The following is a 23,963-nucleotide window of genomic DNA, read 5'->3' on the forward strand; positions in this document are numbered from 1 at the left end:
GAAAGAAAGAAAGAAAGAAAGAAAAATATGAATGTGATCATTTGTGACCCGTGAACTACACAAAGAGCTACTCATCACCACTTGCACAGGAAAAACAAAACAAAAATTGGAGTTGTGTCAATGATAATATATGCAAGAAAGAAAGGGATGAGGTGAAGAGAGAAGACTAACAATTATGGATCCTCTGTTACATGTAATATATTCAGCAGTGTATTGGATTGTTTAAAGGACGTTTCTATATTTGTCAGGAACCAGGTTATATCGGCTCGACACGCTGCTGCTGCTGCTGATGTTCCTAGCTATAACATGTGCAGCTTTTTAAAATGAAATCAGAAAATGTTAACTGTAAAAAGGCATTTTCTTGGTTTATATTTTTTTTCTTTTTTTTTTTTCTTTTAAGATACATACTCGTGTATTAAAGCAATGAATAATATACCTCTACTATTATTTAAATAATCCGTAATCACTCTGCTACATCTGAGAACTTATGTTTGTGGCCCTGACAGTTTCATTCTGAGGGATCTATGTATAGGTCTGATGACGGCAGACATACACTCTGACCGAGCGTGGACAGAACCTTAAGGACCTGTACACACGAGTCCTTAAAATACTGACAATGTGTACACATTTTGGCCCGTGGGTAAGGGATGGGGGAAGTGCTGCCCAAAAGTGAACTGTACATACAAAGATAATTTTATTCATTTATTTTTTTTTACACTTAACTGTGTGATGTTACAGTACATAAGTTATTTACAACTGTGCAGTAATGGGTGGCAAAATAAATTATCTAGAAGGCAGCGAGAATACATTGGTTAACGAATATAAAAACTGTACATCATTTACGGAATACAATATTTTTTTCTGTTTTTGTTGTTTTTTCTTTTTTCTCCATTAAACTAACATTGGCTCTGTAGTGTTTCAAGTCACGTCCTCAGAAAAGGAACAATGAAATGCCCGAGTAAAGAAAGACCAAAAAAAATAAAACAAAAATAAAACAAAACAAAAAAAACAAAAAATAAAATAAAACCAAAATCCCCACTAAAACATCATTTGTAAAAGTCTTTGCCTCTTGGTTCGCAACACTGCATTTCTCAAGTTGTCCTACGTCTCCTTCTCTTTCTGCAGATGTTTGCAGAGTGCTAGTACACGCTTTTGCAGTGGACCATCAGAGGCTGGGTGAACCTGCTCCTTTTTCCTCTTCGTCTGAGGACACCCTAGGTCTCACGATGTCTCAGGTGGGATGTCCTGGTGCTGAAGGAATATCTCCATCACTCTGGCACTGAGCCTCGCCACGCCGCCCTGCTCCGGGCGCTGTGGGCATCAGGGAGCCATGCTCTCCTCTGCTGTGGTCATGAGAGGTCCGAGTCCAGCAGCATGCTGTCCCGCTGTAGCCGTGGATGTTTCAGCGTTCATCTTGCACCTTACGACCTTATATGTCTTTTGTTTTTGTTTTTTTCCTTTAACATGTGGCTGCACCTCGAAGTGTTGGACCGTGTTGTTTCTGTTCGGCACACTCGAGGACACCGTTGGTGCCTTCTGTCCCTGATCCTGAAAGGACGAAGGTGGAGGAGCCTGTCTGAGCCCTCCCCTTTGTTGAAATTTAGTTTAAAGGGGATCAAAAATAAAGAAAAAAAAATTTTCACGTCCCCATTTATTTTCACCCAAATCAACTGGCAGGAGAGGGTGGGCTAGCTTTAAAGCAAAACAGTGTTGCTTCTTAAATTCCAAACAAAAGCATAAAAACTTTTAAGGATGAAAGTGCAAGTTGTGTTTTCCTCCAGGAAAAAGACGCTTCCTCTTCTGATGGAAGGGGAGCATTTAGTTTTTATTTCTTTTACCTTCTATATAATATATACGTATATACTCTTCTCAAAGAAATCTTCTTTTCAAACCGGCTAGCCCTTACCGAACTTGCTGTCTGATGTCTCTTTGAAAAATGAGGATTTTAGACCGCACTCTCTGCGTCTCCATGTGTTCATGTCATGCAGGCAACAGTACAAAGTCGTCGTTGACGTCGACCATTGGCACGTAAAAGGAGGGAACCTCGTTGACGCACAGAGATTTGTGTCCGGCAGGGTCCAGCTCCTGCACCTTGAGTTGCCACTCCATCCTCTGCACTGCATTGAGAGCGGCGGCCTCATGCTGCTGCCGCATCAACAAGCACGTCTGTGGGATCAGGACCATAATAATGTTATGTCTAAAAACTGTACACTGGTATAGTATAATCAGTTCGCAGCACCACGCTGTGATACCCTAGGTACACTCAGTTACATTTTTGCTCATATTATAAAAGGTTCTCTTCATTCTCACACTGCATCAGTACAGTGCAGCATAGATTCGTTATATATATATGGGATAAGAGTTTCAACAAACATCCTCACCTTCATGCGGTCATATTTATCATCCACGTCTTGAATCCAAGAGATAAACTGTCTGGCGTTAAAGCGATCTCTCACAGATTTGTTTTCGTCCCCCTGTTACAACACATCAATCCAGCAACATTAGCCAAACTATTCATATACATACCCACCTGTTATACCATATACTAGTTATTATTGAGACGTGAGAGTAAAGGTAATTTACCTGGCTCTCTGATGGCATATTATAAACCTCTGAATCCAGAAGCATGGTGCAAGCGCTGAACGGGACAGCCTGATTAGCAATAGTTCTGGCCGCTCTGCAGTGAACTCGCAGGACCTCTTGTTCACAGGACACAATCAGCTTTTCCTACAGAAAAGGAAAATAAAATTTAGAGAAGTACATAAGGCCAGTCTAGACACTCTGACCCTTGAGATAACTTTTGATTAAGGCGGCATATACAATTTTCCAACATCAGATGAGTGCAAGATGAAATGAGGATTTGGATTGTATTACAAAATCCTGTACAGTTGGCAAAAATGCACAGTGCAGATACAGGACTTTTCAATTGTACAGAGGTTTTGATCACTTTAATCAAAAGGTTTTGTGCTGAGTGATCAAAGCAGTAATTTTAATAGGATGACTGAGAAAGCACATTGAGGGATCTAGAGGAAGGAAACAGGCAGTGTGTGGGTTAGTGAACTTACCCGCTCGATGCTGTGCTGCAGTCTCAGTTTCCCTCTTACTGCCTCCTGCTGTCTGAAAAGCTCCTTCAGCGGCTCAGACAAAGATGGTGGTGGTGCAATCTGCAGGACAGAAACAAAAATCTCATTTAGTATCAGTTTTGAAATGCTGGTTTATTAGAGGGACGATATGTTTGTTAAAAAGTACGATGAAAGGCAGTGCTGTCGTTTAAAACGAATGTTCTTACCACAGGGATATGCAGTTTGCTCAGTGGCTTGCCATCTAGCAGGTAGGAGCCTGTGTAAGTCACATATTCTGCATAGCACTGGGGAGCTTGTGGTGTTATATAACAAAGAATTTTCCTCTTCTCTTCAATCTTCTTGCGGATCTGCAAATACTCGAAGTAAGGGTTGGAGCGGTCGCTGTGGTATGGCTCAATTTCATCCAGCTTGATGGCATTGACAATAACTGCTAACGTCTGCTGTATCATCTCCCGTGTTTGCTGCATTGCTGTGTTGACGAGCTGAACCTGGACCTGTTGCTGGCCCGATTTCTGGAACTTCCTTTTGCGAGGATGCTGCGTCTGACCGTCCTCTTCCTCGATGCGACCCTTAGATTTGGTGACAAGAACAGGAGTTGAAGCCTGTGCAGTGATGGTGCTGATGGGCTCCTTCTCTTTCTCCTTCTCTCCAGAGGTAAGAGAGGATGGAGAAATAGTGGTGATGTTTGTGGTAACAGGAGAAGAGGTTGTTGAAGATGAAACACTCGTCGCAGTGTTCTGCTTACTCTGGTTGGCCAGCATCTGAGCTCGATTGCGAGTCATCCTTGGAGCTATCTCCTCAACCTTTTTGGGGGCCTCAGTTGTTGCAGGGGCAACTGGGAGTTTGACTGTTGTCTCTAAAGTTTCTGATATTTGGGTGGTGCTAGATGATGTGACAGTCAGGACTGGAGCAGGGGGGCAAGAGTTGCATGCGGAACCCAAGACAACCACGGGGTTAGGTGCAATCTGTTCTGATTTTAAAGGTGCCGGTGGTTCCACACATTGTGTTACTGGTGTCAGCATCTCAGGGGCTGTGTCTTTCTGCCTATATTCCTGGTCAGTCTCTCCATCAACAATTGAATACATGTTGCCATCACCCTTATCTTGGTCATCAAACAGGTGCACATCTTCCTGGCTTGTTTCTTTTGTTGATGGAACATCTTGAATGTTGTGACTTTCTGGTTCAAGCTCATGTTGGGGTCTGTAACTCTCTTCATGGGCAGCTGGCTCCAAATCCTGAACAGACTCGCATGGAGGAACGACGGTAGGTGAGCATGGTGGTTTGGTCAAACTGGAAAAGCCAACATCCAACACCCCTAATTCTTTGCTTTTTTCCAAGGGTCTTATTTGGACAGGAGGATGCTTGCTCTCTGTTGTCTCTGGGGCTGAAATTTCAGGCTCATGCATCTCTTTTTCTGGAAAGGGAAGGTCTTGGAAAGAGAAAGGACTCTTCCATGGATCTTCTAGGTCGTCAACTGTACTAGGAAAAGGGTCAGCCCAGTGAGACTCGCAGCTTACTGGTTGGGCAAGACTGCTCTGCGGGTAAGTGAGTGATTCTTCTCTGTTCTCTTGTGCCACACATGATGGCTCAACTTCCATTTGATTCTCCTCAACTGGTGGTTTGATATCTGTGAAAAAGCTTTCTAGTCGAGTTGAGGAGGGCGGCATGAAGTTTGATTCTACAGGCTCTGCTTCAGGTCTTGGTGATGAAGAAATATCCTCTACACTGTCTTTTGGTACCTCATAGTGACTATCTGAAATGTGTGGGTATGGCCTGGAAAATGAAGAATATGGGGGTGTCATGGATGAATGGACAGGTATTGCAGTTGGAATAGGTGGAAGTTCACAATCAGAGTGGGAGTACGGACTGCTGATCTTTGAAACTGCAGCTTCAACCTCTCCATAACTTTCATGGGGTGATTTCATAAGACCATCCGAGGTCCACCCTAGAGACTGGTCACAACAGTTTTCCATGTTATCTTGAGGATGAGTGGGTGTCAGAGGAAGGACTTCAGGCTCTCTACGATCTAGAGTTTCAGCCCAGTTCTTCATGACAGACTCTTCTAATCCAAGAGAATACGTGGGATCTTCTGCAGACTGCATTGCCTGATCGGAAGCAATCTGACTTTCCGCTGTTTCCTCTGGATTATCCTCCTCTTCATCCTCATCTTCCTCCTCCTCCTCCTCTTCGTTATCATCATCGTCATCCTCATCTTCATCCTGTTCCTCCACAAGAGGAGGTAAATATTCACTGCTACTCACTGGATAAGAGGGCAAGAAACTGGGCTCGCTCTGATGTGGTTCAGACAAGTCATCAATGTCCATCGGAGGCAAAGCTGCCGGGGCTGGTGTTAGAGGAGCAGCTATGTCGAGACACTGAGGGTCAGGTCTATGGACTGGAGTTGAGGGCTTCATGAGATAACCGTACATGCTCTCTGGAGGGAGTTCGCTGGCATCATTCCCAGAACTGGCTGCAGAAGCTCTGTCGGGTACAGGCTGTGTCAAATCAGGCCTTGGAGACAGCATGCTAATGCGAGGTGAGGGGTACGAAGGCGACAGACTATCGAGTCTCTCCATTGGTATTTTATCTTCAGCAAGATGTGAAGCAGAAGACTCAAATTCTTGAGGTGCATTTTGCTGTCTAAGAAACTTGTCGTCTTCTGCTTTGAACTCTTCTTCTAGAGGTCTTCTGACATCAGAGGAGATTGATCGGCTCTCGAGGGGTAACGGCATATTCTTCGCTGGTGTGATGCAGGTTCCATCTGGGAAACTATGGGAGGGGTTCTGGGATGTGTATCTATCAAAGAATGTAGGAGAGCAGGCATTCATTGACATCGTCATTGCAGAAGAGGTCTGACAGTCTAGTCCATCAAACATAATTTCCTGGTAGTCCTCTGTACTGCAGGATGGTGTACGAGGAGTCTGCATGACTTCCTCATAGCTTGGACATGAAATGACAGATGCAGGAGTGGGGACCCCTGTCGGTCTGTTCTGATCAGGTCGTGGGGAAGCAGGTAGATTTTCCTTCATCTGGTGACCTGCTAGCCAGTCTTTTGAGTTCTGGCTATCCAGTGGCTGTGACTTTCTATCAGGGGACATCATCTGGGATGGAATGCTCATCTCTTTGAGTTTCTTGTCTTTCAAAGCAGAATCTAACGTGCCAGACTTCTTAGAAGAGAGATCGGTACGGTTCTTTTTCAGATCCTCGCCAGACTTGATTTTCTCTTTAAGCTTTGGATCTCCTGATTTATGCCTTAATTTCTCCATTTGCTTCATCTTCTCCTTGTGTCTCTTATGGCGCTCTTCATTCTCCTGATCTTTTAAACTAAGCATTTTGCCAAAGCTTGTTAGTCTGAGATCACCATCAACCAGAAGTTTCTCACGTGGACGAGTGTCCTTCCGGGTGGTGTCTTTTGACTGGCTGAGCTTGTCGCTGTCATAGAGCTTATCCTTGGTCTTGTTATAATCTGTTCTATCTTTGTCTGTGATGTCCCTATTTCTGTCCTTGTTTTTACCATCGAATTTTGGACTATCTTCTTTAGACTTATCTTTCAAATTTGTGACTTGAGGGCTTTCTTTCACTCCAGATTTTTGCTCATCTTTAGTGTGTCTGAAAGACCCAAAGCCATCTGAATATTTATGTTTCTCCTCTTTTATCTTTTCCTTATGCTTCTCTTTCTTCTTTTTGTCTTTAATCTTTTCACTAGTAATTATGCTATTTGTCTTATCCTTCTTGGACATTTCCTTTTCAAACTCCAAAGTTTTGTCCAAGTCATCCTCTCCATCACCCTTTGAGCTAATTGGAAAAGTGTATGGATCAGCTTCCAGGGGCATGGGCTCTTTCTCAACAGGTAGGCTCTCTCTTCGGCCAAAGGACTCTCTAATCTCCTCTGACTTGTCCCTCTTATCGGCTTTCTCTTTCTTGCCTTTCTCCTTATCCTTGTCGTGACTCTTTTTGGACGATGAGGAGGAAGAATGCCTGTGCCTCTCTTTCTCTCGGAATTTATCCTGTGGATTGGAAATGGACAGCGACTCTCTTCGATCCTCTGACATATCCGGCAAGGTGATATTTGAGGAGTCATAGAAGCTGCTTGAAACCGGCTCATGACCCCGGTCTGTGAAACTATCTGATGAGATCTCGCTGTTCTTATCATTGGAGTCATCTTTGTAATCGTTCATGGCCTCCTCCTCTAGCTTCTCAAGCAAGGATTTCTCATTCTCACCACTGCCCTTAGAAGGTTTTCTATCTTTCAGATGGTCTGGCTTATCTTTGTATTTGCTTTTGCTCTTTTCCTCAGTGAGCTCCCTCTTGTCTGTTGCTTTCTGTCTAATTTTCTTCTCCTGATTCGAGTCCACAGATGCTCTGTCTTTGCGGTCCTTGTGTTTTAGATCATTTGAATCCTTGTCTTTTTTATCTTTGTGTTTTTCCATGGAGCCTTTTCTCTCTTTTCCTCCATCAAATGTCTTCTCTTTCTTTTTATCTTTATGCTCCTTTTCTTTCTTATTTTCTGTAGAGTGTAGTTTCCCCTCTCCTGAGTACTTCCTGTGTTTATCTGCCAGGATATCTATGTCATCTCTATCAGGTGTGGAATCTTTACGGTGAGAGTCCAAGAGTCCAAAGGAATCACTCAATTTTGCCACCCCTCCATTGTAATTGTCAGTCTCGTCTTCACTCTCGTCTGTGAATATATCCTCTATTTTATACCAGGTCTTCTCCCTCACCTTTTCAGGCTTCTTTTCTTCCTTTTTAAATTCAGGAAAATCCTTTTCCCGTTCACCATGTTTGTCCTGAAATATTTTTTCTTTCTTGTCTTTACTCTGCTCCGATGACATCTTCCTCTCCTTGTCCTTGCTGTGAGAATCTTTGTGTTTATCTTTAGCCCCATCTTTCTTGTCTTTGGAGCTCCTTTCAATGTCTTTATCTTTCAAAGACCTGTCAACTGAGTTCTTCTCAGGTTTCTCCTGGTCCAAACTTCGATCTTTAGGCTTATCTTTGTGCTTTTCACCTTTTACCTTGTCTTTCTTTTCCACACCATCCCCTTTCTTCTCCTTTTCTTTTCCAGAGTGGTTCCTCTCCCTGGGGTCTGACTTGGGAGTAGTTTCACTCTCTGATTTGTCTTTGAAGAAAGTCTCATTGCCATATTCATCTCTCAAGCACTCTGTTTTAGTTTTGGAGTCTTTACGCTCCTTGGTAAACTCGTAGGAATCTTTCCTGTCTCTGCACTCAACAGTCTCCTTTTCTTTTTTCTCTTTGATGACCCCATCAGCTGATTCCTTTCGTTTCTTCTCCTTCTCCGAGTGACTGGAGTTCAGCTTTTGTTTGTCAGTCCAGTCTTTTTTCTTTTCGTTCCCTTTGTCGCTTCCTTTGTCAGAGGATTCCTTCTCTTTCTTCTTGGAAGTAACGTCTTTCTCAAAGCGCTTGTCTCCATGCTCTGACTTCTTGTCTTTAACTTTGTTGTCCTTCTTTCTGTCCCTGTTTTCATCTTTCATCGTTTCCACAATGAGTTTGACAGAATTGTTATTTGCTTTGTACTCTTTCATGGGGGCATCCCAACTATCATCCTCATAGAGAGAGCTGTCGGAGGAAAGGTCTGATGGCCATCGATCATGATCTGATGCGCTCATCTTGGTGTCCTCTAAAAAAGGATTTTTCATATCATAGTCCTCGTAATCTGGTTCTTCCTTGAGGGACTTATCCTTCTTTGACTTTTCTTCTTTTATAGTTTTGTCTTTTTCTGACTTAAAATGCTTCTCCTCTCTCTGCTCACTCTTTTTTTCTGCTTTGAGAGACTTATCCTTGGACTTTTTCTTTTTATCCTCTTTATGGGATTTTTGTTTTTCCTCCTTTGGCTTTTCTTTGTCCTTCATGCCTTTCTCTTTTTCAGTTTTTAGGGATTTGTCCTTCTCATCTTTACTCGCTCTATCTTTGTTAGACTCCTTTGTTTTCTTGGACTTCTCTTCTTTAGATACTCTCTGAACATCTTTCCCTGTCCAGTCTTTATCTTCGGTTTTCACTTTTGACAACCTGTCCTCTTTCTTAAAATGATCTTTTTCGTGTTTGGACAGTTTGACTTTACTTTCAGAAGGTGACTCTTGTCGTGAATCATCAAAGTCAAAGGAGATGCTCTTGACAAATTTTTCATTCATGTCTTGATTCAACACTAAAGTTGTAACCTTCTCCTTTTCTTTGTTTTTGTGTTTATGTTTTACTTTGTGTTTTTTCAATACCTTTCCGTCTTTGTCTGTTTTAGAAACGGTTCCATCTGTGTTTGAGTTCTTATAAAAGTCAGAGCTCTTTTTGTCTATCAAACTGGCATGTGTGTTGTTTTTCTTCTTCTCCTGCACTTTCTTCTTCACCTGTTTTATAGATTCAACACTTGAGTCTGCAGAGGAATAGTCAGACTCGCTGGAAAGCCTCGTTCTGACCGAGTCAGACAAGGAGCTGACATCAGACCAAGCTGGGGAGGATACGGTCTTCCAACCGTCTGTCCTCCACTGTTTCGGATGCTGCTCTGCCAGAGATTGTGTAAGCTTCTGAGAGCCCAAACTCCCATGAGAAGAGGAGGAAGATGACACGGACAATGAGCTGAATACACTCGAATCTTTAAGGTTCAAAGTTGAAGAATCCTTCACACAGTTCGAAACTGGCATTGAACCCTTATCATCCTCGCTCTCCATTTCGCCCGTCTCGGAGTCCGAGGTGCAGAACTTGTCGTTCACTTTGCCAAAGCGCACCTCCTTACTGACGTTATTTTTTGTCTCCTTCTTCCTCTTCTTCTTGACTTTGCTTTTGTCTTTCTGTTGCTTGGAGCACAAAGTGTTAGAGTCTCTACTCTTGGTGTTGCTCTGAGCAGCAGATTGCCTTGGCGTGGGTGTCGGTGTGAAACACAACGTCCGGTCGTCCTCATCTGAGCTGTTGCTATCCGACAGTATCCGACGCACAGGCTTCTTTGGTGTGAGTGAGTTGCTTTTGGAATAGGTTTTAACCTCCATCTTGGGTATGGAGATGAAGTTGTTGGTCTTGCTGACAGGATCCTTGCGGAAATCTTTTTTCAGCAAATGCTTGTCATCCACAGGTGGGACGCGCTCCTCCTCGTCATCCTCATCAAACTCGTATTCGTCCTTGACCGGCGTGGTTGTGGATTTGGGCGGGTCAAGGGGCTTCCCTTTCAGCTTTAAGCCCTTCTCGAACTCTGAATCTGTGTTATTGCCATCAACAGAGCTAGACGGGGCAAACGATGGTGCGTCCTCCTCCTCTGAAGATTCTAGCCGGCACAAAAAAAACAAAACAACAAATTACTGGAGAGAACTTGCTAAATATTTCTATGTGGCTTATTAAAACAAACGAAATATAGCACATACCTGATGAGCTCTCACTAGAGGTGTAAGTGCCTTTTCCAAGCAACAAATTTAGCATGGTTGGAGAGTTTGCAACCTTTAATGGTGTTTCCCCTCTTCTGTTGCTTTGACAAGGATCCCCTCCATACCGCAAAAGTAACTTCACCACCTGGAAATCACAAATAACCATCTGAATTAAAAAAAAAAGAAGAAGCCTGAGTGAACCTCATTCAGAGGCTGGGTTAAGCAAAGAATTAGCTTACTAATTGAAAGATCTCTGAAAAAATTAAATAAATCCAAAAAATATGAAACGCTGATCTGACATACTATCATGCATTAGCTAAGCCTTACTTTGAAGTGGCCGTTGTTTGACGCATCATGTAGAGGCGTATCATCGTCCAGGCCCTTGGTATTTACCTCGGCCCCGGCTGCCAGCAGCTGCTTGGCCACTTCGTAATACCCTCTGTTGCACGCCTCATGCAGTGCGGTCCAGCCTGGAAGACACAATGATATACATTTTTTTTATTTACCATCATAAATCTAATACCTAATGCAAGTGTTCTTTATGTGTAGTTCAGAACAATAAAAAATGTCTCTCTTCAACACAATCCCCAAGCAGTAATACTGCATGGCTCTCAGGCTTAAGTGTGAGGATGCAACAATGGATGCACTCCTCACCTGCAAAGTCTTTTACATTCACATCAGCTCCCTCGCTGATGAGCTCCTTGATGCGGCGCACCTCGCCGCGGATGGCTGCTCGGTGCAGCCGTGTTTCACCCCTCTCATTCCGCTTATTCACTTTGTCTTTGGTTTTTGAGGCAGAGTTTGGTGTTCCCTTCTGACCCAGATTTGACTGTGACTGATGCTTTGGTGTTGTGTCTGAAAATAAAACCAAATAGAACGGTATCTGTTAAGCACATGATATATACACACAGTGCAGTCTGCATACTGAATAGAACATGATGACCCCCACAGCTGCCTCTGGATGGCGGTCTTGTTCAACACATGCAGAATAGTGGCCTCTCGTTTTCTGGGCTGATTTTATCCTCTTTTGCCAGATTAAATGGTTTGTTACGATTTCTTATGTACAGTATCATCCAGAATGTTAGCTAAAATTCTATCTGTGATTAGTACACTAGATGCAGAAAACCGCCAGGACTGAAATGGTTGATGTAGGAACTCATTAGAAAGCAAATGCTGTTAGCAGACAAGCGCTTTAACCTTTTTTCCTCTAGTCAGCAGGAAAAAATACTTTAATGCATGGTAAGAATTTGAAATACTCACAGCAAGGATAAAGATTAAACATGTGCGACCACATTAAGAGGAAGAGGTCAGTGACAGGCGAGCATTCTTGAATGACAAAACTATGTATGGTTTGGTGCAGAATTCACTAATAAATCTTTTAAGACTACTCAGTGATCTCCAAAGCAAAAATCCTCAGTTCCCTGTTTCGACAATATCAGACTGTAAAGAAGAAACAAAAACCATTTAAGCTGAAGGCTAAAGAAATGTTTAGTAGAGATGTACAAACACTTCGATTGTCAGACAGCAGTGGGTTAAGATTTTGGTCCATTTCGCAGTAGTAATGGGAATTGATGAGGGTTATCTTGTTAAATGGAATTCTAATTAAGTACTGTGGTGTGTGTTTTAATGAAGCATGGCATGAGAGAGTGCAGCAGGGACAGCGAGAGCTTGTGGGGGCTCGCAGGACGTGGCGCTCATGACAAGCACGCACCTGGACTGTTTACTGACTCCTCCGCCGTCATCTGCATAAGAAGAGCCACCTGCTGCCGCTCTGACAGCGGGTACCCAGCCCGGATTCCTGGCATGCCCATCCCGAACGGCAAGCTTGGCTTCCTGGTGTTGGTGGGCTCCTTTTTAATGCGCTTCCGCTCCGGACCTTGCTTCTCTGTGTAGGAGGAGGAGAAAATGGCCAAGTTAGTCCCAATGCACTGCCTCAATGACTGATTATGAGAAGGATCAGGAGCATTTTAACCAATCTGGAGTGTTTAGTGACCAATGTTTGTCTGATCATAATCTCAGAACCATCCATTCTTTAAGTATTTGTTCATGTTTGGTTGTGTTTTATTCTTTGGATTTTTCCTGCTGGGAAATGTTTTTGCTATTAATTCTTATTAATATTAAACTATTAATTCTTTTTTTCTGGAAATTCCCCTCTACGCCACAATCACAATCTACAAATTCAGACAAGCTACTTCAAATAAGAGTGAATCAGATTTTAAATTTTCACCAATACACGTTTACATATTTTTCCTAGTGACTCATGTATTTCTTCTTTATTATTTACACAAGATAACAAGTCCATATTGGTTTGTGAGCTCCAAGTCCATTTTTTTTTTGCACTTCATGGCGCCTAGACAAATACTAGCTATTATTATAACGTTTATTATCTTCATTGGAAATCTCTCAGATGAGTACAAAACCACAAGTGCAGTTGATTTGACCCTCTTTTAATAGATGTTTCAAAATGACCTGAATGAGTAAAAACCTTCAGAGATAGTTCTGAAAGTGAAGTGAAACCCTGCACTCCCAGGTGAATTCCCTGTCTGCCCTGAGAGTCTGAGAGCCTGCAGCAGCAGAGCAGGATTACCCAGAATTCCCATGGGGAGGGAGGAGCACTTAGTGTGTGTGTCTGTGTGCCAGTGTCTTTCTTTAAGGGTGTGACTTGGCAGCCTGACAGCAATTACAAAATGGCTGGTGTTGGTTTCATCATGGTTAAGGCAAGGTCACAGCATAGATGAGGAGCTGGACAAAAGCAGCTGCACTTCAAAAGACACGCCTGTCAATTATTTTCAGCATCTGGGTGTAAACATATCTTCCCCACAATGCACCAAGACAGTCCATTACACTGCCTTCACACAAACTCTCAGCTTACAGTGGCAAATGGGGAGACTACAACTGTAAGTCTCACACTTATGAACATAACCTAACAACACAAGTACATGCACGCACACACACACACACCTGCACTGCTAATAAAAACAAATGAGCTATACCAGATGCCATCATCTAGGTTTCGGTGCTCATCTAATCTATGAGAGATCTACAAGCATTCATGCTGTTGCTTTTAACACAGTGATTTGCTCAAGGCCACAAATATAATTTATACAGAGAGGAAGCAAGGCAGCAAAAAGACTTCCTGTCACACAACTCTTTCCAGGGATTACTTTCCACAGTCAGATCTGATGAACTCTCGCCAACATCTGCAAACGATTACACTTAATGTACCCCCACCCATATGCATTCTCTCACACACATCTGCCACTTAGACACATTCCTCTGATTCAAACTCAAACTGCAGGAGCCACAGAAGCAGTCTAAACATGTTTTTCCACGGTGGGAAGAAAAGGCGAGCTAAAAACGCAGAGCTAGCTGTTGCAGCCTTCACAGTGAGCATGAATAGAGGGGGCCTACAGGACTACAATCAGACTGCATTCACCACGATGGCTGCCTGGAGTCTGCAACTCGGCTCATTAGACCTTAACAAAACTATCCATGTTTACCAGAAGTCGATGTGTCATGCTTTAACGCTGTCAGGATTAAAAATAAGTGTGTGAAATCTTAATATTGTCTAACATTTTATCTGGAAGCACTGTAGAGTAGAAAGCAAAGATTCTCCACACTAATACCAGAACTGCTCAGTGTGTTCACGTAAACACTAGATGGAAAAAAGAAACACACACACAAAAAAAAACCCCATTAAAGCACCCATGGGAGCTGTTTATAAAAGAGCCGTAAACTACTCCAGTGCAGAAGCTTTAAATAACCATTATTAGTCTGGTGCAAAAGCCTGAGACATGGCTCATCTGATGGACTCACACAAGCCTGAAACTAAACTGAAAGGTTAAAATAGCCTCAGTGAAGCAGCTGCAGTCAGCACTCATGGTTCAGCAGTGAGACCTGAATTTGCTACATGGGGATGACAAAAACATTTCTTTCCTCTTTTTTTGGCGTCAAAACGCACACCCTAAGCATGAGATAAGAAGCAGACAAACTTGAAATATGAGGTGGGAAAAACACAGACAATGGCTTATGTAAAGACGCGTGAATGAGAACGCGTGGGCCGCTTGTCCATAATCTTATCGATGTTAAAAAACTGCCATCGTGAAAGTAGTCCAACTCGTTTCTCTTAATCTAGTCTAGGCAGCGATGTTGCTGGACTGGTAACGTCCAAGGACTGACAAAAACAACAACAAACACGCTTTGTTAAGGTGTGGGTTGATATTCTGGACGGTTACATTATAAGCGATTCTGGAAAAACTCCAAACACCTATTCGGATTGAATTAGTTTTACTTTGTTCTCATCTGGTCATTTGCGATAATCTTGCACGAGGACACTCACGTAAGGCTATATACAGAGTGTTACAAATTCAAGTGTCAAATAAAGTGATTTAGGCTCTAATGCAAAAAAACAAAAACAATCCCTAAGCTATACTAAGTGTTGTTTTATTAGTTACAGCCCCGGTGACTACAGCACTGAGTGAGCTTTGCTGGGTTGCGAAGGTGCTCCATAAATCTGTGAAATTATTAAATGTTTTTCCACATAAATTTCTAGGTACTGACTGCGATTTCCACCTCACATTTGGAGTAATGGAGTCTGAGGGTTTTTTTTTTTTTTTTTTTAGCCTCTGTACTGATCCAAATGAAAGTATAAAATGGTGGGTGCTGTGGGTCTGTGTTTCTGAAGGCTGCAGAATCTGGGTCACTGGAGAGGGTGGGGACTTGCCACGGAGGGGACTTCCCATTGCCAGGGACATGAAGCACGACTGCTGTTACTGTGCTACACTCTTCACATTTACCGTTACATACCCAGCATATAGAACATATATCAGCCAATAGGGGCCTGTCTCGTATCTATACAAAGGAGAGTCGGAGAGTTCAGGAAGGCCAGAGGAGAAAGGGGGGGGGGAGCAGTATCCCACTGACTGAATTTTTTTTTTTCCTCAGAGTATAAATCTGAAAGCAGTGTCCGGCTGTGCTGCATAAGGCTTATATAACTCAGCCTCCATGGGCTGTTAATTCACCAGGAGAGTGTGTTATGGAAAACACATGATAAAAAAAAAGGGAAAAGGGAAGTGAAAGAGACAAATGAGATGATATGAATAAGCAAGATATGGACAGAGATATACACACACTCACTGAGAGACAGAGAGAGAGAGAGAGAGAGAGAGACAGAGAGAGACTCCTCTTGAGCTGCCCAGAGAAAACAGGAAATGAAGGCAGAAGAGACAGGAAGTGCCCACAGGATGTTGTGTCACTGCTTTGTGCTACAGATGAAAGAACGCTATGACAGAATGGAACAAAAGAGGAGGGAAGAAAAATAATGATACTGTAAAAAAATGCTCTGTGATTTGTCAGGCATGAAGAGGGGGAAACTCGTGAGTGGACCACACAGGGGCATTTTTCTTTCCTGTGAGGAGAGTTGTACAAACACAACAGGACTATATCTGCAAGCTTCATACACACACACACACACCAGGGAGATCCATCGAGTACACTATAAGCTCCTGGACATGCAGGACTACTCAACCAGTCTCTGTTCTGAAATACAGTAACGCTTTCGGGAGACTGCAATGCTGGATTAAAGGAAGAGTGTAAAACAAAAAAGGGGAGCTAGTAGGCACACTGTGTACCAGCAGCTAGCAGATACATCTGGTAAGCATCCAAGCTTGAAACCAATTGGCTGTTTTGTGTGTGTGTGTGTGTGTGTGTGCCAGGATTTCAGCCTGGCAGCGTTGGTGTGCACAGCAGTAGAGTGGTGAATGTTAGTGGCTCTGATAAGCCCACCCACTCATTCCAGCCCGAGTGAGAACACACACTCCCCTACATCTCCCAAACACTGTGTGCCTTTACACTGCAGCCCCAAATCATTTAGTGTGCTGTTGCAGGAAGTTCTGTTACAATTTCTAACAGCAGACTATGAGAAAATGTAGCAAGCTGCAGCAAGTTACTGGATTCAATCTCATACATTATAAAACAGCAAGTGTGTGACATGGGACCGGCACGATCCAAAGACTTTCAGGAAGGGGAGGAGAGAAACGAAGTGAGAGCGGGGGAAAGAAAGAAATATTCCGCAGGCCTCTTATAGAAGAGCTGCCTGCAGAAAGCACTGAAGCACGAATGCAGCAGAGAGAGAGAGAGAGAGAGAGAAAGAGAGAGCATGAGTTAGAGAGAGAGAGAGGAGGAAAAACACTGCTGCAAAAATACCAGCTAGATGAATTATGCATCTCAAATGGAGTCTTCCAGAAAATGAAAGTGAGCAGAGCTGAGCTGAGCCAGCACAAGGCCAGCAGTGCCTCTACCGTCACTCACAGACTTTTATCTATCAGGCTTTTGGGGACAAGGTGCAGCTTATCTTTTGTGGTTTTGCTGCTCCATTCGCCAGCCCTACACAAGTCTGGTTTTATAAGAGTTACACTGGTTGCATAAGAAGAAATGCAATATTTGTATGCCTGCACTGAGCAAATGACACTGAACGTGAAGTAAGAACCCGTTTCACAGACAGGTGTGTGTGGACACGCACACAGACACACACAAATATGCCTGCACTGTGCACCACGTGAATAAACCAACAATGGTTCTTAGATTGTTTCTTGACGGGTGAAGGGTGCAGTGCTGATCACACCAGCTCATTACATAATAAAAGCACAGAGAGTCTCAGCTTTCACTGGCCTCGAAGGTGCTCTGCAGCTAATGGCTTCCTTGCAGCTTCAAATGGCTTTCCAAGTACAGCCATTGTCTGTTTTATCTAGCGCTCCCTCTCATAATTAAGCTCGATGAAAACGTCTATGATCTGCGTGTAATAACTCAGCAGTATGTGTGTGTCTGTCTGTTAATGTGAATATAGCACAAAGGTAGCTGGCCTGAACTGGCACATATCCCACTGCAAGAGGAAGCAAATAAGGTAAACACACACACAAATTTCATGACTCAAAGCATTAAACAGAGTGGAGAAAAGGAATGGAGCCAAGTATTACAAAAAATATCCACAGGGGACTGACAATGACTTGGCATAAAAATCAGGCCCAAAGCAGAAAGCCTGGTCTGAGCTGTACAACCAAATGAAAACTGTTACACACCAAACAAAGCCTACGATAAGAACTCACAGGGTTACCTGGAAGAGCTGTGAAGCCTAGTTTCTAATAACAGCATGGCGACAAAGAGAAACAACTTAAAAGCAGTATGATGGCTTGTGAATTATTATGAATCGATGGCTGACACACGCTGACAGGGTGAAAATATGGGCACGTATAATACAGCACAACAGCATAATCTGGGAGGAGAAAATGAAGCGATAGACCCCCACCACTGGAGTTAGCATCACAATAGGCAGTATAGGCATTGTCTGAACGGGGTGAGAGAAAGGGAAAGATTTCACGCCTAATGGGTGAAAATGGGGGGGGGAGGTAACGGCCCTGGAACGGTTACAGAGCGCCTGAGCTCAGTCTGAAAGAGCAATAAGGTCTGAAAGAAGACCCCTATACACACACAACCACTTCATTTACTGCTACTATTAAATGCCGTTTATGACTAGAAAAACAATATCCCGATAGAACAATATTCTACTGTTAATTCATTCATCAACATTCAACAAAAAAACTCTGCAAGCATATACAGCTCACAGCAACCCTTCTGACAAACTCAAACACAGGATCACATTAAGCAATTTAACCTAAACCCATTTCATTAAGAAAGCTGTCTGATCTACTCATTACCAAATAATTACACCATCCGCCAAGCTGAGCTCACTAAACACAGAGCAGGCGCTTTTTATTAAAGAAAACACAGATGGACGACTTACCAAAACCCTCCTCTGCCCATTGTGTCCAATAATTTCCTATGAACTGCCGCCATGTTTGTGTTCTCAAGCTTGCTGATAGTCCAGAACAGTGCACTTCAGTGCAGACAAAACAACTCCATGCAGCCCTTTCCAAAACAACACCTTTCTTCCAGTTACCCACAATTCCCAGCTCAAAGGCCTGGCCCTGCCTCCTTACCTGAGTCTGAATCTTTCTGGTCTCCATTGGCTCCGACGGTGAAGGGAAGCTTCCGCTTAGGAGCCTTCTCTTTCATGTCTTTGATGCCATCGCTGCGGTCCAATTTAGGAGTCTTGTTTGACGAGCCTTTATCTTTATCCTGGGGACACGAGACGAAAAAGATTTCAGTTAATGTTAAGCTTATTAAGCCAATCAGGGTGGTTTTGTACTGTAAACATAAACAACTAGGCAAAAATATAATATCTGGCAACAAAAAGAAATTGTTTTTTGTCTTTTTTTTTTTAATCATCATAAGAACAAATATTACCAACTTTATCAGATAAAAAAAGCTGTGTCCAAATGAAGTTCTTGGCTTTTAATAAATCAATCATTCAGTTTTTTGGGGAACACAAATCTATCAATGACTAAGAAATTGATTGTAATGACTATGGTTCTGACGACTAAGCTAGCCAGCTAACCATTGAGTAACCTGTAACTGGCTAATCCATGCAGACTTAGTAACACAGTAACAACATTTCATTAAAAAAATAAAAATAAAAAAAAAACACAGTGCTATCTGTATGTATTCTACACAATATTTCCAAAAGTTTTGGGACACCCCTCAAAATCATTGAATTCAGGTGTTGCTTTTCAGGGATTGAGCTTGGCCTCTTAGTTCCAGTGAAAGGAACTCTTAATGCTTCAGCATAACAAGACATTTTGGATAATTTCATGCTCCCAACTTTGTGAGAACAGTTTAGGGATGACCCCTTCCTGTTCCAACATGACCGCACACCAGTGCACAGGGCAAGGTCCATAAAGACATGGATGAGTGAGTCTGGTGTGAAGGAACTTGACTGGCCTGCACAGAGTCCTGACCTCAACCCTATAGAAGACCTTTGGGATGAATTAGAGCCGAGACTTTAAGCCAGACCTTCTGTTCCAACGTGAGTGCCTGACCTCATAAATGCGCTTCTAGTGGAATGGTCAAAAATTCCCATAAACACACTCCTACACCTTGTGGAAAACTTCCCATATTAAATTCATGTGTATGTAAAGGCAGACATCCCAAAACCTTTGGCAATATAGGGTATATGCAAGCATATCTAAGAACCTGGGCATTCTAACAAGCACTTATTCAGCTGTGCTTCTACACCGTGTGTCTTAATTTAAAGCATAGCACTTTTATGACATTAGATCTAGGATTTTCCAGTTAAAGAAACCCAAAATTCAGTAGTACAAAACAGCTAGTACAAAACTTCATTACTGTTGACTGAATCAGTGTTTAATACTATAAAGCAACAAGGCCAACATTTGGCCAGCAAGAGCTAAACAGCATTTAATCACAAACATCAGACTAACTGTTCCTACAAGCTTTTAGTCATTACGATAAAGGTCAGTGTTTCTGTGTTTTAACAGCTGTGGTGTTCAACTCCATGCTCTACTCAGATGCAGTCTAATAAGTTTCTTTACACTAAATGCTCTGCTACGTTTTATGCAGAAGTGTTGAAGAAAACAATATTTTGAAATCTCTACTATGTAGCGTAATGTTTTTTTTGTGTGTGTCAATGTGCTAAACAGTAGCTAGGCATTGTTGTTCTTTATTTAATCCAGAAGAACTCCACAACTTCGAAGAGCTTTGATATTATTATGATATGACTAGTAATATAACTGAACGTGAAATCTCATCTGGAAGCCAAAAAGTGCAAAAAAAAAAAAAATTGACTGATTTATTTAAAATGAAAACTTATTTAAAGTAATAAAGAAAAACAAATATTTTCTAAGTACAACATTTAAGGTAATAAAGTAAAACAAACATTATTTTCCCATCAAGCTTATTAAATATTAATCCTGCTCTGCAAAAATAAACATGGAACTTTAATGACCTGCGAAATGTGTAAATGAATGTTACTGAAAACGTGTGTGTGAAAAGCCCATGTGCAGTGTGAACAAGATGAATATCTATTATACACCAGTTCAAGGTTGCCAGATTGATGCACCCTTGCTCCCCGTAAACTAGACCTGAAAAAAGTCAAGCCCAGGGTCATTTTATCAGCCTGGGGTGATTATAAATAGCCGAATTCTCATTGCAGTATTATACTTTCATATGGTGTATTCAATCTAAAAACCTCTTTTAAAATGCACAGCAAAAGCTGTACTGGATGTCAGATCAATACCTGCAGCAGCGCACGCTCGGGTGTCACTTAACCTTCAAACTCTGTGAAAGTTCTGACCGAAGAACACACTTTCGCATGTTAGCATAGGCCGGTCTAATCAGAGAAGTGCCCCGGTGTCTGTACTCGTCTGTAAAGATGAGGTAGTTGATTTACGTGCTTTCAGATGAAGGCTTTTAATGTAGATGCACTGAACTTTCCTGGAAACGTGCTATAGCTTTCTTCACACATACATCATATCTGCGACTGTCTGCTCCTCCATGCACAAGAGTAAAAAACACTCTGCACACCACAACACTGCTGATCTCTCGAAATACAGACAATGCTTTTCTATTTCACATTTTCTCACAGTTGTTAAATTTCGCCTTGAATCATTATGTAGGGGTTCAACTACCTGTAGGATGAGTATTGTTTACACAGGTACATTCATGCAGTAAACAGCCAATCATGTGACAGAAGAGCGATGCACATAAATACATACAGATACAGGCCAAGAGCTTCAGTTAATATTTACATCAAATGACTTTGGCAGGGTTGTTGGTGTCTCTCAGGCTGGTTTGAGTTTTTTTTTTATAAATCTCCAGGGATTTTTTTTACAAACAGTTTCTTGAGTTCGAACAGAATGGTGCGAAAAACAAAAAACAGCCTGTGAGCTGTGGCTGAAACACAGTGCTGAGAGAGATTAGAGAGAATAACCAGAAAGGTCTGAGCTGATAGGAAGTCTGCAGTAACTCTTTACACCCATAAAGCATCCAAGAATACACACCATATCAAACCCTGAACTGTGATTCAAGTGATTTTTTTCTTCAACTGACCAGTTTGAGTGAGTCTGTGCACATGATCCCCTCTGATTCTTGTTCTTGGATTGATGTAGTGGTCTGCTGTTTGTAGCTCCACCTCAATGTGTGATGTGTTGTGTATACTGAGATGCTCACCATGGTAATAAAGAGTGATTATATTAGCAAATATCTTTCCTGGCAGCTCAAACCAGTCTGACCAATTTCTTCCTTTCTTATCTGTGGGTTTCCACGCACAGAAGTGTCACTCACTCGATGCTTTTTGTGTATTTTGCACCATTCTGTGTAACTCTACAGACCTTCCAAGACATCAGAAATCTCCAGAGACCAGCAATTTCTAAAAATACTTTAACCAGCCCATGTGGCAACAACAGCCATGCTACGGTTAAAGTAACAGAGATCACATTTTCCCCATTCTCATGTTTGTTGTGAACATTAACTGAAGCTCTTGACCTGCATCTGCATCATTTTTTACACGTAATCAGCTGTTTAGATAACTTTGTGTACGAGCTTGCCCGCACATTCACGTATACACAAGCATAAGTACACACACACAGCTCTCCATGCCTTGCCAAAAGCAGAATGAGTGCTTGCCACCCACACCATCAGCGTAAATGTTATACACACACACACACACAATTTAGAAGTGCATTTTAAGTGCTGGCAAGTTCTCGGTAGTTTCAGGCTTTTCTCCTTAATCCCATCGCCCTCTTTCCACTGTAATTTACAGTTATATAACAGAGTGAACGTGATGACGAGCTCACTACTTTCCTCCCTAATCAATGCTCTGTAATCATCCTCTGGGACAAAGCTTTTAACAGCAGCTCTTCTGGAAATCATGACACCACTATTACATAATTCAGAAATATGAATAAATACACTTATGCAATGTATGGTGTTATTTATTTATTTATTTAATTTTGCCGCCTTTTGTTTTTCTGGAGGCAGCCGGGACAGCTGGAGCTCTGGCAGGCTGCTGGCAGTGCTAATGAAGGCTAATTAAGGAGCTCTTTGTGGAAGTTGAACATGGCAAGATAAGGTTGAGCAGGAATGCAGCGTGGCGCTGTTCCCACAATCTGCCTCTCTCCCCGCCTCCTTCTCCTTACCCTCCCTCCTTCCCAAGACCAATAACACTCCCAATGTCATGAGACCATGATGTCACCGCCTGCACACACACACACACACCGCCTTACTGTATGTGAATTCAACAGCGTGCAAGAAATGCGAGAAACATCGACACGCTGCCCAAGATAATTACTAAATACAGGATAGGAAAGTAAACACATGACCGTACTGACTGTATTTATATTTATTACAGGGTGAACTATTAAAATACACACAACATAGAAAGATATAGAGATACACATTCACATCTGGTACATCATAATAAACACATTTCTACAGAACTAATCCATAGTGTACTAAAACAGTACGGTATATTATAATATACAGGATATATGGGTTAGTGCTGTATGTTCACAGACGCTGACCGTGTTCTAATAACAGATGTATTGCATTATTAGTTCCCCCAAAATGTAGTAGTAAGATGAAAAAGATAAATATGCATAAATGTGCATATATGTGTTATGGACATGTGTGCATTATACAATACGAATTGCATAAAAATATTCCAGTAGTGTTAATATCAACGCAATACACTATTACTACAATGCGGTATTTGCATTCATTTGAGAGGAAAGCATGTAATGATGTACAAAAAAAGTCCATGCAGAGAGAGAGAGAACGAAAGAGATAGAGAGAGAGAGAGAGAGAGAGAAACTGAAAACCAGGCTGAACGGAATGACAGCTGTGAGCCGCCGCTTCGCTTCAAAGCTGCCTGCGTGAGTGGCTGTGTTTAGTGACTGGTCTCCTAGCAATGCTCTCATGCTCACTCACTCTTGCTCTCGCTCCCTCCCCCTTGCAGTGTCTGATGCAATCCTGCCCAGAACTCTGTACATACACATACACACGCGCACGCACACACACGCACGCACACACACACACACACACACACACACACACACACACACGTGTGCTGGAATCGTAACTCAGGTGCTCGAGCTAACCACTGACCTAACCTCATTGTTCTCTATCTCGCGAGCACAATGCTGGATCATCATGAGAACGCTCCGAGATACAGAACATGCACAGAAACAGTAAACACAACTAGACGCAGTGGGAAATCTAGCAAGAATAAAATATATAGGAGAGAAAAGGTGCTAATAGCAATGTGGAGCAGAGAAGGCATAATGTGCACGAGTGTGTGTCTCTCGAGGACTGAATTTAGGTCATAATCAATACAGCAGGAGCTCTTTCACGAGCCCAGTGTCAGACTGTCTCCTAACTGCGCCTAATGGTTTTATCAGGTCATCATGATGAGCTGTGTGTGTGTGTTATGAATGTAACTTTATCTCACCTTCTTCCCACCCTGCTTCTCCACCATGTCGGTGCTGAGTGGGAAGTCCTCCAGCTGGGGGGTTTTAGAACCCCCACCCTTGGGCATCGTTCAGCTCTCGCCACGCCAAACCACATTCACGCCTCCATCGCGTCGTCATCGACCGTCTGAGAGAGATAG

At 42.5% G+C, this 23,963-nt stretch overlaps 1 protein-coding gene across 3 annotated transcripts in view; it reads right to left on the bottom strand.

Annotated features, from left to right (window-relative positions):
- Positions 1-238: 238 nt before the first annotated feature.
- ankrd11 (ankyrin repeat domain 11) overlaps positions 239-23,963 on the bottom strand; it is a 108,181-nt gene continuing 84,456 nt past the window's right edge. For all 3 annotated transcript variants that reach the window (XM_058382319.1, XM_058382316.1, XM_058382318.1), the window contains 11 exons: positions 23,805-23,950; positions 18,439-18,577; positions 12,156-12,329; positions 11,099-11,299; positions 10,772-10,914; positions 10,445-10,589; positions 3,290-10,347; positions 3,066-3,164; positions 2,584-2,727; positions 2,382-2,474; positions 239-2,166 (listed from right to left, as the gene is read on the bottom strand). In XM_058382319.1, coding sequence (XP_058238302.1) covers positions 1,981-2,166; positions 2,382-2,474; positions 2,584-2,727; positions 3,066-3,164; positions 3,290-10,347; positions 10,445-10,589; positions 10,772-10,914; positions 11,099-11,299; positions 12,156-12,329; positions 18,439-18,577; positions 23,805-23,891 — 8,469 coding nt within the window. In that variant the 5' untranslated portion in view covers positions 23,892-23,950 and the 3' untranslated portion in view covers positions 239-1,980. The remainder of the gene's footprint in view (positions 2,167-2,381; positions 2,475-2,583; positions 2,728-3,065; positions 3,165-3,289; positions 10,348-10,444; positions 10,590-10,771; positions 10,915-11,098; positions 11,300-12,155; positions 12,330-18,438; positions 18,578-23,804; positions 23,951-23,963) is intronic.

The sequence above is a fragment of the Hemibagrus wyckioides genome, linkage group LG27 (genome assembly GCF_019097595.1).
Source record: "Hemibagrus wyckioides isolate EC202008001 linkage group LG27, SWU_Hwy_1.0, whole genome shotgun sequence".
In the NCBI taxonomy this organism is placed as follows: Eukaryota; Metazoa; Chordata; class Actinopteri; order Siluriformes; family Bagridae; genus Hemibagrus; species Hemibagrus wyckioides.